Genomic DNA, 17,277 nt, shown 5'->3' with positions numbered 1-17,277 from the left:
TTGCTTTTTAATTGACCACACCATCGTTCAAAGAATGCAGCGAAAGACGTGCTCTTTCTTGCAAACCTGCAAGGCAGACGGTTCGGAAAGAACCAGGGAAGGGGTTTCCGGACAATATCTCCATAGCGAAGGATCTCTTCTAACCCCTCTCCTTTGTGAGGAGCCTGAAAACCTTCCATCACGTTGTCACCAACGAGCAGCCGGCAGCGGGAGCCGCATGGGGGCCTCGCGTGTTGGCTGTTCTCTCTGACGGCTCTTTCGTGACGGCCCTGAACAGAGCGTGAGGCATACACAGACGCTGTACAGGTAGTATCTTTCCAGTTCAGGAAAAAAGAAAAAAGAAAAAAAGAAAAATAAAAAAACCCTGGCCCAACCCTGCCTGCCATATTATTTTTAGTCTTTCCCTCCCCAGCTGGCATAATTTGGTATAAATTATGTCTTCACCAACGTCAAATCCCCCTCCTACCTTCTATTCTTTAGAAAAAAAAAAAAAATTTTTTTTTTTTTCTTTCACTGTCGCGTTCTATAAAATCGTCAACCCTTCCCAAGCTTTGCTTTCTGCGGGGCAAGTCGTCGTGGAAGTTCTCTTCCTTGCTCTATGGGATGGCAGCAGGCTGGGGCAAAGCCACGTCGTCGCCAGGCCGGGAGGAGGCGGGAGCTGGGGCGGAGGCGGCCCGGGTGGCTGGCATCATGTGTAGGTGTAGTCTATGTCGGGGATGCCACCGTCCCGGTAGCCCCGCGTGGTGCCGTAGCCGATGGTGTGCGTGCCCTTGCAGAGGCTGCTGCCGTTGGAGGGGAAGATGGTGTGGACCACGTACTCCTCTTTGGCGCGGTAAGGGTTGATGGGCAACATCTGCAGTCCGGGGCCTCGGATTTCCAGGATCGAGTTGTCCTTCTTGGTCCCTGACTCCATATAGTCATCCTTTTTCCGGCTGCCCCGACTGTAGGCCCGATCTCGGGTCAGCAGCTCTCCGGCCCGGTGCACGTACCAGCAGATGGCCCCCAGGACCAGGAAGAGGAAGACGAGGGCCACGGCCCCCCCGATGATGCCCGCCAGGGGCAGGCCCGCCATGGGGTCTGCGTTCTGCTCCTGGTTAAGCGTGGTGGTGGGGCCGTAGCTGTCGGCCGTCTCCGCCTTGGCGCACACGGGCGTCTCGTCAGCCACGTAGGTGTTGCCGGTCTCCATGGTGACCATGCAGATGATATAGGTGGACTTGGGCTCCAAAGCCGTGAGCAGGTACTCTGTCTTGTCCCCCTGCACCAGCGTCTCCGTGATGGAGCCCACGGCCGGGCTGTGGCCCAGGCGCAGCCAGCTGAGCCGGAAAGAGGAGGCGGGGAGCGTGGCCTTCCACGTGATTCGGATGGAGTCCGCCGTCAGGGGCTTCACGTGGATGACCAGGGTCTTGGCGCCATCGCCCGTGGCCACGGGGTAGTCGAGGCTGGAGTCGGGGAGGCGCAGCCCTGGCCGCTTGGCCTTGAGGGTGAAGAGCGAGCCCTGGGGGGTGGTGGCAGAGGCGTGGTTGCTGGCCGTGGTCTTGGCCGCGGCGTTGGCCGCGCCGCCCTGCGCCCCCGTCTCGAAGCACTCGTCCATCTCGCTGGTGATGTCCTTGATGGCCATGCCCCGGACCTTCTCGGGGCCCTGGCACATGAGGCCGCGCACGTTGACCACGGCCGCCCGCGCCTTCACCCAGTCCCGCAGCCACATGAGGTTGCAGCCGCAGAACCAGGGGTTGTTCCGGAGCAGCAGCTGGGCCAGGCTCTCCAGGTCGTCGAACAGGCCCCGGGGCAGCGTGGTGAGGTTGTTGTTGGACAGGTCCAGGCGCTGCAGTTCGCGCATCTTGGCCAGCGTGTTGTAGGGGATGTGGCTGATGGCGTTGTCCTGCAGGTAGAGCTTCTGCAGGTGGGCGCTGGGCAGGTTGAGCGGGGGCGCGGCCAGGGAGTTGCGCACCAGCGAGAGCTCCGTGAGGTTCTGCAGGCGGCTGAAGGTGTCGTCGGCGATGCGCTGGTTGGCCAGCAGGTTGCCATCGAGCACCAGGCGCCGCAGGCTGTTGAGGCCCTTGAAGGCGTGCAGCGGGATGGTGGAGATGCGGTTGTCGTCCAGCCGCAGCTCCTCCAGCGTGCGGGGCAGCCCCGAGGGGATGCTGCTCAGGTGGTTCCGGCTCAGGAACAGCAGCTTGAGCCGCTTGCTGTCGGCAAAGGCGTCCTCTTCGATGCTGACGGTGGACACGGAGTTGTCGTCCAGGTGCAGCTTCTCCAGCAGCGGGATGCGGGCCAGCGAGTCCCTGGCGATGGCGCGCACGTTGTTGTCCTGCAGGTGGAGCTCCCGCAGGGAGCGGGGCAGGTTGACGGGGAACTCGTCCAGGTCGTTCTCGTACAGGTAGATGACCTGCACGTTGACCTTGGTCCTGAGGTCCTGGGGGATGCCGGCGTTGTTGATCTGGTTGTTCTGCAGGTAGAGGGTGGTGGCGTCGTCGGGGATGTCGGCGGGGATGGAGGTGAGCCCCCGGTCGTTGCAGTAGATGAAGCCGTGGTCGCAGCGGCACACCGAGGGGCAGGTGGTGCTGTCGATGACCTCCGTCAGGAAGGCGATGAGCCCGTAGCAGAGGAAGAGCCAGTCCCGCAGGTCCATGGTGGCCGTGGTCATCACGACGGTGGCTGTGACGGTGGCGGCAGGGGTGGCGGCGGCGGTGGCGGTGGGGTGTGCCACCACCATGGTGGACGGCCGGGGGAGCCGGGCCCCGCCCGATCTGGAGCCTCAACACCTGCAATGAGCACAAGACACGTGCGGTGAGAGCCAGTCACGACGGCGCCCGCCCGCCGGCCGCCAGGGGGTCACCGCGGGGCACAGGTCAAGCCTGGAGGTGCACGCCCCGCGGCCCTTTGTGTGCCGAGGTTACGTCACAGGTGATCCCTCGGGCTGAGGTCAGACTCTTAACGACGTCTGGCCCACGTCAAATCTCATCAGGAGCAAAGATGTCTGTGAATCGGGCGGCCACGGTCTCGGGCCTCCCGGACGGCGATCTCGAGCCGCGGGTGAGGTTAATTTAGTGAGAGCCACGCCGCAGTTTCTGATTCTTCTTTCAAGACTTCACACTAAGCCAGTCTTTATGGCTAATGGTAAAAGTGGCTGGTCAATGTCGATGGGATGGATTTAAGGCGTGTTTTATGGATTCAGAGCCGCTATCTCTCACTGGAACGGAACCTCGCATCCCTATCTGGCTCGTACCCAGGGTCTGAAGGAGAAGCTTGTTTCCATGAGGCCTGTGAGCCTCAAAGAGGGGGCGGGGGGTGGGGGGGGGGGATGTCAGTAGAACCTGCAAAAAGAGAAGCTGCCAGCATTAGCCACTGGTGAGCAGTGGAGAGCAAGGAGCTTCATTGTCTGGTGTTAAAACAACATGTCCTGTTTGTCACTCATGCATTTTATAGACAGAACAATGAGGTGTCAACGGAATCACTTTCTTGTGTATTTACAGAAAACTCCCTTGCCAGAGGTGCCCTCCCTAGCTCTGCATTCTGTGTTGTGCAGGAAATTATTCCACACCCTTCCCAAATCATGCAACTTTCACTTGTATGTATATATACATATATATATGTCTGTATATATATATATACCTGTTCTATAAATATATATATATATATCTATTCCATAAATATATATATACCTGTTCTATAAATATATATATATATATTCCATAAATATCTATATACCTGTTCCATAAATATGTATATAATATATATACCTGTTCCATATGTGTATATATATATGTGCGTATATATATGTATATATATATATATATATACATATATATATATACATGTATATATGTATGTACGTATCTCTTTTCTTGCATTTAAAGAAATGACACAAATAAAAAGAGGGAGGGGTCCATGCTGAAGCGACCGGCTGCAAGGTATAATTTCGGTTTTCACAAACGGAAAAATTGCCGCATAGATTTTTCTCATATTATTTTACTGTTCATAGTAAAAAATCAATTAAGGAGAAATCATCCTTCACCCTCAGCCGGGAAGGTGTCTTCGTGCAGCCGGCAAAGGTCTGCCGCGTGCCTCTAGGTGCACGAAGGCTTTTCAACGGCGGGACCCGATCAGCTGCCTCTCGGACCGTGAGCTGCGGCCCCAGCCCGAAGCCGGCCCAGCCTGGTGTGCGGAGCAGAGTGAGGACCCGGCTCGCCGAATGAGTCAGTGGGGAACCTCTCTCGTGCGCGGGGGGACTGAACATCTCCATTTCTCAGCCACATCAAACCTCTCCCTTGTCCGTCCCTGTCAATGCCCGGATGACCGCTCCAATCCTTCTAGCAAAGCCATCTTCACCCTTCAGGACCATGCTCAAATGTCCCCTCCCCCGCTAGGCCTTCCTAGCAGACAGAGCCTCCCTCTGCTCCATCCATGTGTCCACCCATCCACCCACTCGTCCATCCAGCCATCCAGCAGATCTTTAGGGAGCCCCCACCGTGGGCCAGCCCGCGTTCCAGCCGCTTGGGATTCCATTCTGGCGGGACGGTGGCTCCCAGTATAGGGTAGACCTCTCCTAGAGCTTTCTGAGTGTTTAAGTCACTTAACCTTCCCGGCAAACTTGGGGTCAATGCTCTTCTGAGTCCCACTGGACAGAAGAGAAGACTCGAGCTCACAGATGTTAGCACACCCAAGACCACTTGAGAGGTGGTAAGGGGGCGCCCAGGCCAGAACCCGGGCCGCTGGGTTCGTGGTGCTTCATCTCGTGCCCATCTCTGTGGGCCGCAGGTTGTACCGTTGGGGGATTAGTGCTTTAACGTCCCCTACTAAATTTCAGGTGCTCAAGGGCAGGGACCGTGGGCTGTGTAGGCCCGGTGTGGCTTGGCATCTGTGATCACCGAGGTGCCGAGCAAGGCAGGAATGCCTCCACTCACCCCTACACACTCGTGCCCCTCATCTGCATTTATAGGGGCCTTTGGACAGATCGTCTCAGCTCCAAGGCCCTCTGGAGCAAGCTCAGGCTTTGTCCGTGGTTAGCGCACTAAGCCTCCTCAGGCCCTGTTAGCCGCAGGAAGTTTCGTCCATGAGGTGGACCCGAGGCAGGTCAAGGGCCAGCAGAGGGCAGCTGGCTAGAAGCAAGTGAGGGCAAGGGGGAAGGGTGCATGGGGTCTGTGCGTGGGGCCAGAGGGACCCCGTGGAAAGCCCGGACAAAGCGGGGGAATGATGAGACCCTGTCCAACACTCTGGGCTCCTGAAGTCAGCGTAAGCCCCCTTCTACAAGCACCCGCTGGCCCCAGGGGCTGAGGACACTTGCCTGCTTATTCCTGCCTGTTTCCTTGAAGCACGTTTCCCAGCCCAGGCTATGGGTCCTGAGCCCACACCCAGCCCCGCCCCTTGGGACTTAGAGTCGGTCTCTGCTTCCTGCACTCGAGCTTGCACTTGGGGGATTTCTCGATCGTCTTTGTTTCCCTGGCTCGGCTGCCCTGGCCCACTCCCCTCTCTTATCCCCCTCCAGAGCCCTGCACCGTGCTGCCCAGCCCTCCTGCCCTCAGTGTCAGCGAGAGTCATCCTGTAAAATCCAGCTGGAGCGTGGGCATCCCACACTGCCTGGCCCTTGTCCGACCAGATTCCCTCACCTCTCATTACGTCCAGGATTGAGAAGGGCACCGGCCCAAACTATACAAGAGGACAGGCTCGAAACAGAGCTGCTGCATAGACCTGGACGTGCTGGCCTTCAGAGGACAGGGATAAACCCAGGCACGGCGGGGGGTGGGGGGCGGGGGGCGGGGGTGTACCGACCAGCCAGGTCTCACCCATCCCCCGTCACAGACGCGTGTTTGTACCTATGCCAGCCTGTCACATACACATGAAGGTTATGGAGCCTGGGTATCCTGTCTCAAGATGCTTAGGAGCAAAGAGGCAGGGCTAGAGCAGGTGCTGGGGACAGGAAGGCTCAGGCCTACTCAAAGGCCACCTTGCCTTGGTCTCAGAGGTCACGTCTGAATCCTTCTGTCCCCGGCCCCAGCATCTGGCCGGAGGATACACACCTTCTCTGATCTGTCAGCTGCCGAGTCCTGGCATATGGGATGTGGGTGGCTCCTGGGCTTGGCCATTTTGGGGCAGTGCCCTGAGCAAGGGGCGGACTTGTTAAGGCCAAAGCCAAGGCCAGCCACCACATTCTCTGGCACAGACATCAGTTTCCGGTGCCTGCTCAGCTCATGGCCACAGCCCTCAGCTTCCAGAGGCCCTGGCATCATAATAGAGTCTAAATTGCACCTTTCAGAGATGCCTGATGGATAACCAAGAAGCATTTGGGAGGCAGGAACCCAAGGCCTTTCCCTTCCCCTGTCTGCGGGCCTCATCCATCTTGGCTCAAGCTTCCCCTCGCCGCCCCTTCCCCAAGGCTGCAAAGCAGGGCAGGGCCTGGGGGGTGGGGAGGAAGAGGCATGCCTTGCTGGAGGAGCCTTTAATTGCCTGGGTGCCAGGTGGCCTTTTTATTCCTTTGTTGTGTGTTTGATGGTTTATGTGGCCATCAAATTAAACCCGGTAAATTGCCCGTCTTTTACGGGGTCACTTGTGCGGATTCCGCAGACTTCAGCATGATGTGAGTTACGACTTACCAGCTCCGTGACTGACAGCGGGATCCTTCCCTGGGAAGGGAGCAGGGAGGTGGCTCAGACTGGAGGTATATAGACTCCCAGTAGCCAAGGGGGGACCTGGAACATCATTCTTGGCATTCTCCATCAGTCACTAGCTCCTGCCGTCTTGCACGGCAGAGGAACCTGGGTTCGAGTCCTGCCTCTGCCACTATGGGATCTTACGCAAGTTGCTTGGCCTCTCTGAGCTTCAATTTCCTCATCTATAAACGCGATCATAGTAGTTCTCCTGTAAGGGGAACTTACCATTGAGGGCTCAATGAGAAAATACGCGCACAGTTACCCTCGTAAACCTGTACATACCCGACGCATGAGGTATAAAAGCTGCCTCGATTCTCTGACTGCCCCCAGGCACGCCTGCCTAGGCTCCGCTTATCTCTTTCCTCTGCTCTCCAGGGACCCCTTCTTCACCCCACTGCCTCTGTCGTGCCTCCGGGGTAGACTGGGAGCCTGTAGCCCAAGCTGCCTCCTGATAGGGACCCCTTGGCAATCGCTGTGACGCCGGGTCCCCTCTACCTCCAACTGTGCATCCACAGCCCCACGCCTCAAGCTACGGCCTGGGCCACACAGAGCTGGCCCAGCAACACCACGACCCTCCTGGGTTACCCCAGGCTGCTCCAGCCTGTCTCTCATGGGGAGCTGTCCAGGCCCCGGGAAGGGATGTGAGTAATCGGTGGGGCTCATCGCTCAGCTCTCGCCTTGGTCCCCCTGGAACTCTGAGACGCAGCCCAGCCCCCGATTCCTAAAGGCCTCGACCTCCCTCATGCTCCCTCTGGGCCGTTGCTCCGTGCTGTTCCTGATCTTTGGACACCAACGCCCCCTCCCCCGCTCAAGCCTGGCTGAGCCAGCTTCTACTCCTCCCCAAGACTTCACCTTAGAGCCCCCTCCAGGAAGCTTTCCCCAGAAGCCTCTGCAAGGTTGACTCCACGCTGGCTTTTCTTTCTGCCAGCCGAATGGAGGCACCTCCCTGTCGGGAACCCCTGGCTTGGTGTCTTCCCCAAGTCCCATCAAGCTGGGTTGCCAGAGGCCCAGGGACTCCTGGGGGGTCCAGTTGGGAGGGAGGGTTGGCGTGAGGGCGCCTGCGGGGGGGCAGCTGCAGGACACAAGGCCTAGCCAGGCCCCGGGCATGCTGGATAGGAGCTGGTATCTACCGCTGCAGGTCCTGGGGGGCACAGTTAGGTATGAGCATGTTTCTAGAAGGAGCTGGAGGTCCCGGGCAGGAGAGGGAAGGCAGGGCGGGCCTCCTCCTGCCCCCGGGCCCTGGCCTGCCTTCCCGTTCACCAGGGAAGGCAACTCGTCTGGGGACGTCCCGAGGCTGGGTGCCCCGAAGGGCCAGGCACAGTCTCAGCCCCCACTTTAGGAATCAGAAAATTCCAGGTGGTGCCGACCCCAAGAAGGAGGCGTGGGAACCAGCATCAAGGAGGGGAACAACAGAGCTGGGTTCGAACCTGGCCTCACCAGCTCCCAATTGCGTGAACTGCAGCGACGCCTCTCTGGGCCTCAGCTTCCTCCTCTGTAACATGCTGCCGAGAGCCCCACTCTCCCCGGAAGATGACAAGACAGGGTGGCGCGGAGGGCCCAGCACAGGACGCGTGGTTTTAGAAGGAAGGGCTGCTCCATCCTGTCCCGGGAGGGGCCCCAAGGAGCTCCTGTGACCCACTCAGGGCAGCCGTCCGGCTGTCTTGGCCGAGCTTGGCCAGGGAGCCCCTCCCCCTCCGCTTTCCGGTCCTTCTCTTCAGCAATGAGCATTCACTGTGTTTTCCCTAAACCTTGCCAGGCCCTCGGGTCCTTACTGGAACAGCAGGGCCGGAGGCCGCAGCAAGATGTGCTGAGCAGACTAGGGACGGAAGCAGCTTCTCAGCCCAGAAGGGGAGAGACGGGGGACCCTGGCCCCAAAAGGAGCCAAGGCTCCCCCCCTTCCCCCCACCCAGGCAGAGAGCTTCGCCAAGGCAGGATCACCTCCATACCTGTGGTGAGTCCTCAGCAAACCTTTGTTTAAGTTAACGAGGGGCCCCACACTTCCTTCCCCACCTCTCCAGCTCACCTACAGGCAACACGGAAAGAGGAGGGCCATGGGGCAGGGGGCTGGCCTCTGCCTCCTGGAGCTCAGCGAGGCCTGGCAAGAGCTCCCCCCACCTCCAGGCTCCCCCCACCCCCACCCCTGTAAGGCAGATAGCCCAGGGGGCTCGCCTGGGCTCCGTCCAGCTGCCCCACCTGCTGAGGGTGGCCTCAGGTCTCAGGCCTTCCTCCGTAAGACGGCACCATAAGTGATCCGCTTCCCTGGGCGTAAGCTAGCGTTGTTTGCAAGCCTGAGCAGCCCTGAGCAGAGGGCCTGATGCAGCATTCCATTCGGAACAGGGGACCCTTCGCTGTTCTTAGCAGCAGGTAGCGCCCCCTGCAGGTATAGATGTGAAGTGTGGGCCAGAGGTGGAGGGGGGACCCTGAGACTTCTGGGTGAGCGGGCCTGTTCCAAGCCCTAGTTGAGGCCCAGGCCAGTCTGAGCCCACTGGAGGTACCTCCTTCCGGCAGGGGGCTGGCTGCCACGACCCTCAAGGCCCTCCCAGCCCAGCCCTGCACAACTCTGCTCCTGCTCTTATCCACGGGTGCCATTGAGAACTTGTAGTGGGAGGGGAGGGCGGGGGTAGGGGATTCTTTTAAACCCTAAAGTTAATTATTTTTCTAATTTCATGCCGCATGCATTATGCATCAGCTGTTACCACTGGCGGTAATTGCAGACAGGTATGCAAATCCACTAAAAATGTACCTCGAGTTCACCTCCCCGCGTGGGCCGTCTGGGCGGTGCCGGGCAGCGGGATGTCCTGAACTTCAGAGAATGCAAATCCCTTTAAAAAACAAGACTTTAAAATTGTGTCTTAGGAGGTTAATTATATTGATAACAGTGTTCGATATTAAACTATTCAGGGCCGGGAGGGAGTGGGGGGATGAAAGGAGACACGTGTAATTTTGTTTCTCTCTCTCTCCCCGCGTTATTTAATAAGATATTCCTGCACCTGATATTTCTGTCTGTCTGTGTGCGTTTTTAGTAAAGCTGCCGGGACTGAGGCTTAATTCCTTTGGGGAAGGAAAAAAGGAAAGGAAGGGGAGTTTCGGGAGGCCGAAGAGGGACGTGACGGCCTTTTTTGCCGGGGGCCAGAAGAAAGGAAGAGAGAAGGCAGCAGTGGAGGGCTGGTGCCAGCCCCCGAGAATAGGCGGGGACCCCTGGGTTTGCAGGGTCAGCGCGGCTGGGCTTCTAAGCGGCCAGCAGGATCCTAGCAGCCAGGGGTGGAGGGAGAGACTGGGTATGGTGATGTTTATTGATACTAAAGCAGAGGCTGGGAGCCGGCTGGGGGTGGGGCCCCGTAGGAGCTGTGTGGCATCCCTTACACGCGGGCCCTGCTCCTGGGCAGACCGTCCTGTGTATCGATCGTGAATTGATTATCCAGCCCTTCCCATTAGAATGGGAATTCCTATAACCCAGGGCATGTTCTGTCCTGTACACCAGCCTAGTACAGAGCCTGGCACGGGAATGCTCGTAGACCTCTGTTGAACGCACGAGTGCAGGACGATGCCAAAAGGGAGGCCCCACAATCTGAAGCCTAGAAGCAGGCAGCGGGAGAGACGCGGGAGAGGCCGGCCCCCCTTCAGCCCCACCCTAGGAGGTGATAACGACTCAGGTGCCCTCACCACGACAGCCCAGAGAGGAAAAAGGACTGACTTGTCTGAATCGTGCCACTGCTGGGGGAGGAGCTGGACACAAACCCGGGCCCTGGACTCGCCATCCAGTGCCCTTCCCTTCCCAGGTGTCTTTCCTGCCCTCTCGCCTGCCCAGGGGGGACCTCCCCAGCCCCAGAGAGAGAAACCTGAGGAAGACCCCTGTCTGCCCCCCTGCTCATCTCTTATGACCTGGTGCTGCCCAACCACAGATCTACCTCCAGGCCCCAGAGGCCAGCCTCGCCTTCTTAAGTTGGCCTCTCTCCTCCCCCCACAACAGGTATGCGCAAGGGTGGACCCTACCCTCAGGACCGCGGAATCGGGGAGGTGCAGGACTTTGGAAATTATCTGCCTTTCACAGAGGAGGAAAAACTGAGGCCCAGAGAGTGGAAGGGATTGGTCCAGGGCAGAGAGATAACCCCCAGCAGCCGCAGCCACTCCTCCCCCTGCCCTCCTCCTCCAGCCTTGGCTCTGAACTCTCAAACCCTTTCCCAGAAGATCGGCACAAGGAGGGTGATGGTGCACAGTGGCCAACGCAGGGGCTCATGGGGGCGGCTTCCCCTACCGACAGGTCTGTGGACCCTTCTAGCCCTAGGGGCTGGGACCCATTAGTGGCAGTAGCTGGCAAGGGGGAGCACCTCCTGCATGCTGGATCCTTCATGACCTCCCCTCCCCTCCAGCTGGCCACAGCCCTGCAGAGACTGCGCCCCCAGCGCACAAAGGGGAGCACATTCAGGGAGCGGAAGGGATGTGCCCGAGGTCACACTGCTCACGACAGGAGGGATGGGGCACCAACCCATATCGGCCCAGCCCCACAGCCCGGTTTGTTTCTCTTTGCCTTTCTGCCTTGGGATGGAAGGAAGTCGCACAGCTCACCAGAAACAGGGCCCGGCGCTGAGCAGAGTCTCCATAAATATTTGGGGCACAGGCCTGGGGGAGCAGCGGTGGGTTCCAGGAATTGCCCCCAGCCCCTCCTAGGGGCTGGAGTTGAATAGGGACAAATGACCGGGGAGTGGGGGACACGTGGTAGGGATGAGGGGAGGGAGGCCAGGTGGGCAGGGGCCGAGCTCGGGCTCCCAGCGATCGTGACGCCTTTCGGCCCGCTGCCGGGCTGGCGCGCCTTTATAATAAATAACAGCAAATAGCCGATCCGCAGGGCATCTTTCACGCCGGTGGCTAATAACACGGCTATTAATGCCCCCGCAGACGGCGTGCGCGTCGCGCCGCGCTGACGAATGTCCCGGGCCCTGGCGCAGTCATAAATCAGCCCCTCTCCTGGGGAAGCGTGCAGAGAAGTGTCATTTTCCATCTTGGTAATGAATTGGGGCTTCCCTGCCCTGCCCTGGGCGCCGCTCCTAGAAGTTGCCTGGGATTTGTGTTTGGGGAGGCACGAGCCCTCCCTCCTGGCCTCGGCGGAGCCTGGGGGGAGTAGGCCCTGCCCCCCAGGCAGGACCCAGCTCCCCACCTGACAAGCCCGGGAGGTTCCGCAGCCTGAGTGAGGAGGAGGGGCCCTCTGGCCTGCTGTGCGATCTTGGGACACTTGCTGCCTCTCCCTGGGCCCTCAGCAAGCCACTCTCACCCAAAGAGGGGCTGGACTGGAAGCCAGAGAGCAGTGATGCCCAAGGGCCAGTGGGTGCAGGGTCTTGGGTGGTGGCTTTCGGCCAACCCCACCCTCGGTACCTCCGTCCAGGGCAGGGGCAGACCTGGATGGAAGGACTCCCTCCAGCTGGAGGGCAGCAGGTGCCATGGCCAGTAGCCTCGGTCACCAAAGGTCCTGCCTCCCCCCGAGGCCTCACTGCCGCCCCCTTTGGGCACAATTCAGAGGGGCTCAAAGTAAGACCTCCCCACCCCCGCCCCTGCCCAGGCTGGAGCATCCCCCCACCGCAGTTTACGCCCGGAAGGGCCATGACCTTATACCCTGGGTCGGCTCACCCCGGGGTAGAACACAGGCCACTCACTGGGTGGCAAAAGACCCCTCCCCTGGCAAACTACCTGAATTGAATGTGTGGGGCAGGTGGGCTGGAGCTGCAGACTTGGGGGGCCTCTGTGACGCCCCAGTGCAACCCAGCCGGGAAGCAGCAGGCCCCGGCCGTCTCGCGTGCTATGCCTTCTCTGGGCATGAGGAGTCACAGGGCCTTCCTGGGCCACCCAGAGCCCATCTGCGTGTGTCTTACCTCCTCAGCTGCAGCCCCGGAACCTGCTGGGTCTGGCTGGGGTCTCCGCTCTGGATGCTTCCGGTTGAGCTGGGCCCAAACACAGTCACATTCTGGCCCCGCGGCCCTGGCACCCAGGCACGGGCCACAGACTCGGGGTGTTTCGTGGAGCTGGGGGCGCCCCGGGGAGCAGGGAGGACACCCTGCTCGTGCTCAGACGTGGCTTCGGGTCTGGAGCGGCATCCTCTGTCCCCTAGGCTTCAGGCACCGCTGGCCTCTCCCCCCGGAGTGAGGGGCGTGCATGAGGGGTCTGCAGAGGCCCCCCCCCTGCAGCCCCAGGACCCCCGTGTGCAGCCTGAGGGTGTTCTGGGCCCCTGCTCCCCAGGCATGCCCTACAGCCTGGCGTCCATCCCGTGGGGGTGGCCTCTCGCTGTCCTCTTTCAACTTTTGCCCTTTTGTCTGCTGGCCGCCACCTCCTCTGCAAAGCTTCGGCGTGGCTTTTACCCCCTTTTCTTCACCAAGTTTTTCTTTCTTTCTTTCTTTCTTTTTTTTTTTTTTTTAATCCCTTTAAGTCACTCGGCAGAATGGGCTCCGGTGCAGAGAGCGTTCTTGCGTGACAGAGCTGAGAGGGAGCCACTCTCCAAAGGATCGGTATTCCTGCCACTCAGGCTGTGTCTCCGGGGGGGAAGGAGGGGGTCCATTACCCCGCTGAGGAGTTCAGATGTTCACCGCGGGGCTGAAGCTGCTGACATGCGCCGCTGAGCTGTCAGGCCCCACATGCCTCTCTTTGGAAAGATGTTCGGGTGGGTGGGGTGGGGTGGGGGGGCGGTGGACGCTCAGTCCTGCTTGGCTTCTCCTGTTCGTAGAGAAGGTTTTCTTGCTGGGGAGGCGGAGCGGGGGAGGGGCGCGTTATTCCTGCTTCGTCCCCTGGTCTCCTCCGTCCAAAAGGGAGGCCTTCGCACCCACTCCCTGCCTCCTCACCTGCCAAGAAACAATACAAGCGATTAAGCCCAGGGAAATTAGGAGCCGCACAGGGACAGGCAGCCTGGGCTGCAGCCGCCTGTCCTCCCATCCCTCTGGAACCTGCTTTCTGGAGCACCACATTCCAGGGAGCCGGGAGGGGGCTGGGATGCTTCTTCCCCCATCTCCCTTCTCTTCCGCAATCCAGATAACAAACAGGGGGCCACGCAGAGCACCCTCCTCAAAGCTGCCCGGTTTCCTTTTCCTGGAGGGCGGAAGGACCGGAGAGAGAAACATGAAGTTCGGAGGGCTCCTGGCCATGGCGGGGGCTGCCCGCACGGTCCAGAGCTGGCTCCGCTTCCCCCAGCACCTGCTCCTCTTGCTAAATGTCATTCAAAGGATCCAACTGGGCCACCGCGGTCTCGGCTTCCAGAAGCAGCACTGCCTTTCCTCCCCACCGCCGCCTCGGGAAGCGGGAGCATCGGGGAAGCTGGGAAGTTGGGTCTCAGAGTCCCTGGCCTTCCACTTCCTAGGCCGGGGTCAGGCCTCCACACCTTAGTGCCCTCTGAGGCCATCCTCCCCTTTCCGCAGAGACCTGGGGGCAGGGCTGGCTGTTCCTCAGAACCCAAAACAAAACCCGAGCCCTCCGGATCGCCTCTCATTAGCGTGGCGCCCTGCAGCCCTGCGGTGCCCCGGTGTCCGTATTCCCCCTGCAGGAGCCCCTCTTTGGAAAAGGGCTTTTATTACACATCTGAGAGTGTTCGCTCTGGTTTGAAATCGGATCCAGATGGGCTCAGCTGCATCTGGGCGGTCTTCTTTGTCGGGCCCAAGGTGGCCGATTTGAGGAAGGCGCGTTGTCTGGGGCCGTTACAAATAAAAACAGGGATATTTGGGGCGCGTGTTTTAATAAGCCCAGAGCCCAGACTGGGGGCGGAAGGCACTGCCCACCGGACGCCCAGCCCGCCAGCGGCGCATGTGGGACGAGGGTGGGTGCTGTCCAGGTGGAGCGCAGGCCGAGGCTGACGGGGGAGCCTTGGGACAAGCCTCCCCGAGAGGAAGGAGGTTCAAGAACCAGCAGGCCCCGCAGATCCTGCTTGGCCAGGCCCTGCTAAATACCTGGAGTACGAGCAAATACCTGGAGTACGAGCGGGCAGGCGGAGTGCGGCCCCTCCAAGGCTCAGGGCAGGGGTGGGGCGGGAGGGGAGACGAGGACAGCCCTCGCATGAGGGGTGACTGCCGGGCTACGGCACGGATCCTTCTTGCTGTTATACCCGCGCGATTGCATCCAGTTATAAATTGTAATTTCTCTACGAAAGGGAGAGATGGAAACAGTCCAATGAGGTCATCTGCCTCCCTGGCCGGGGCGAGGAAATTGTTTTGTACTGCTGGGGGTGGAGGTGGAGGCAGCTGGGCCTCCGTATTTAGAGAGGACGGGGGCAGTGTCCTCAGAGCCCAGAGGCTCCGGCCGGCCATGGCCGCCGATGCCCCACGACAGAGAGAAACCCCCCAAGTTCTGCTTTGGAAGTTATGGATCCAGGAGGGCAGCCTCATCCCACTGGCATCGGGCCCTTCTCACGGTCCCCGGGATAAAGGCAAGGGTCCTAGGCAGCTTCTAGAGCCCCTCAAGGCCCGGCCCTGCCTGGCCCATCAGCATCCCCCGGAATGCCCCGAGGCGGTTCTCTCCAGGCCCTTCCCCACACTGTCCCCACTCCTGCCAGAGTCCACCCAATGTCACCCCTCCCCTCCTGCATCGGGCCACCCTCCCCCTCGGCGTGCAGGGCCACACACACCCATGGTGTCCTGAAAGGGAGGGACTAACTACATCTGGCTCTCTGTGGCAGAGCCCCGTAGCTGCTGCCTAAACGCACCCCGGGAACTCCACTCTCCTTTCTCATTTAGAAAATCGGGGACGGAGCCAGGCTCTTGGCGGGTCCGACCAGCTTTGCCTATGCTGGGTCAGCCTGGCCGGCGGTGCCTGGAGGTGCGAGCTCTTCCCACGCGTGGGTGCGAAATGAGGATCGTTACTAGCCACCTGAGCTCGCTGAACCAAACAAGGCCCCGGAATAAATATGTAAATGTGCCCTCTTGGCAAACATCTACCGTCCCCAGGGGGCGCACTACTGGATTGGCGGGGGCGGGGGGAGGCTGGGACCACGCAGTGCAAACAAAGTGAGCGCTTGTATGGGGACTTTCTATGGGGTCAAACCGCCAGAGGGCAAAACAAATCTGCGCAGTCCCAAAGGTTCAGCGACGATGGGAGCCCCTCTTCTGCCCCTGGCCGCTTTGGCCCAGCTCGTAGGCACTCCCCCTACAGGACGTTCTCTGCTCACCACCCCTCGCCTCCCCTGTTCCCATAGGCTCCAGGTCTCTGCTCTGGTGCCAAAGAACCAGTTTTTTTGGGTCAACATCACAAAGGCTTCCACTTGTAAGTACTTGAGATGCTTACAATTTTACTTTTTGTTATAAATAATAACATCATGACCGTATTAAAAAGAACCTGAAAGGGCGAAAGAAAGCCAAGTGCACAATCCCACATGTCTACACCACTCCACTTTGGCTGGATCGGCCTGTACGTACACACTGTCTACAAGGGGACAGCGTGCCTTATCCTTTTCCAGGTCATTTCTGCTTGCCATCTCCCTTGAGCTTTGAGACAAACCAGCACAGCTCGCAGGGCAGGGAGGACCATTGTGCAGGGGCAATGACACTGAGAAGGGGGGGCCTGTCCAAGGTCATACAACCTGCATGACAACCAGGACCTTGAATTCTGGGTCAGTTCCCCTCTCTCTGCAAGACACCAAGTCTCAGTGCAACAGAAACACCATCAACCAAACACAAGGTGGCCCCTGGGGCCACTGCACTTGGGTTCTTCCTGAGGCCCTCTCGTGCAGTCATTCGCCCATTCATCTATCTCTCCATCCACCCATCCATCCATCCATCCACCCACCCACCCATCTATCCATCCATCCATCCACCCACCCATCCACCCATCCACCCATCCACCCACCCACCCATCCATCCACCCATCCACCCATCCACCCATCCACCCATCCACCCATCCACCCATCCACCCATCCATCCATCCATCCACCCATCCACCCATCCACCTATCCATCCATCCATCCATCCATCCATCCATCCATCCATCCATCCACATGCCCATCCATTTATCCATCCATCCATCCACCCATCCACCCATCCACCTATCCATCCATCCATCCATCCATCCATCCATCCATCCATCCACATGCCCATCCATTTATCCATCCATCCATCCATCCATCCACCCACCCATCTATCCATCCATCCACCCACCCACCCACCCACCCATCCACCCATCCATCCATCCATCCATCCACCCATCCACCCATCCACCTATCCATCCATCCATCCATCCACATGCCCATCCATTTATCCATCCATCCATCCATCCATCCATCCATCCATCCATCCATCCACCCATCCACCCACCCACCCATCCATCCACCCATCCACCCACCCACCCATCCATCCACCCACCCACCCATCCATCCACCCATCCATCCATCCATCCATCCATCCACCCACCCACCCACCTATCCATCCATCCATCCATCCATCCATCCATCCATCCATCCATCCACATAGCTCTGCATTCATCCATCCTTCTGTCCATTCACCCATCATCCATCTATCCCCCCCTCCACCCATCTCTCCATCTATCTGTCCATCTCCTTGTCTCTTTCCATCTGTCTGTCTCTCTTTCCATCCATCCATGCATCTGTCACTACCCCCTCCCTCCATCTCTCTATCCATCCACCTACCTGTCCATCTTTCTGTCTACCCAT

At 59.3% G+C, this 17,277-nt stretch overlaps 2 protein-coding genes across 2 annotated transcripts in view; one reads left to right on the top strand and one right to left on the bottom strand.

Annotated features, from left to right (window-relative positions):
* Positions 1-17,277, top strand: part of MACROD1 (mono-ADP ribosylhydrolase 1) — a 143,924-nt gene that overhangs the window by 40,627 nt on the left and 86,020 nt on the right.
* FLRT1 (fibronectin leucine rich transmembrane protein 1) lies at positions 503-12,596 on the bottom strand. The gene is made up of 2 exons (XM_042904265.1): positions 12,512-12,596; positions 503-2,762 (listed from the first exon to the last, which is right to left on the bottom strand). The coding sequence occupies exon 2, from the start codon at positions 2,711-2,713 to the stop codon at positions 689-691; it is 2,025 nt and encodes a 674-aa protein (XP_042760199.1). The 5' UTR covers positions 2,714-2,762; positions 12,512-12,596; the 3' UTR covers positions 503-688.

Source organism: Panthera leo, chromosome D1 (genome assembly GCF_018350215.1).
Source record: "Panthera leo isolate Ple1 chromosome D1, P.leo_Ple1_pat1.1, whole genome shotgun sequence".
Taxonomy (NCBI): Eukaryota; Metazoa; Chordata; class Mammalia; order Carnivora; family Felidae; genus Panthera; species Panthera leo.
This window is presented reverse-complemented; position numbering and strand designations above follow the sequence as displayed.

Bases quoted from the DNA above. Each gene is read 5' to 3' on its own strand.
- FLRT1 (XM_042904265.1), bottom strand. From the start codon at position 2,713: ATGGTGGTGGCACACCCCACCGCCACCGCCGCCGCCACCCCTGCCGCC.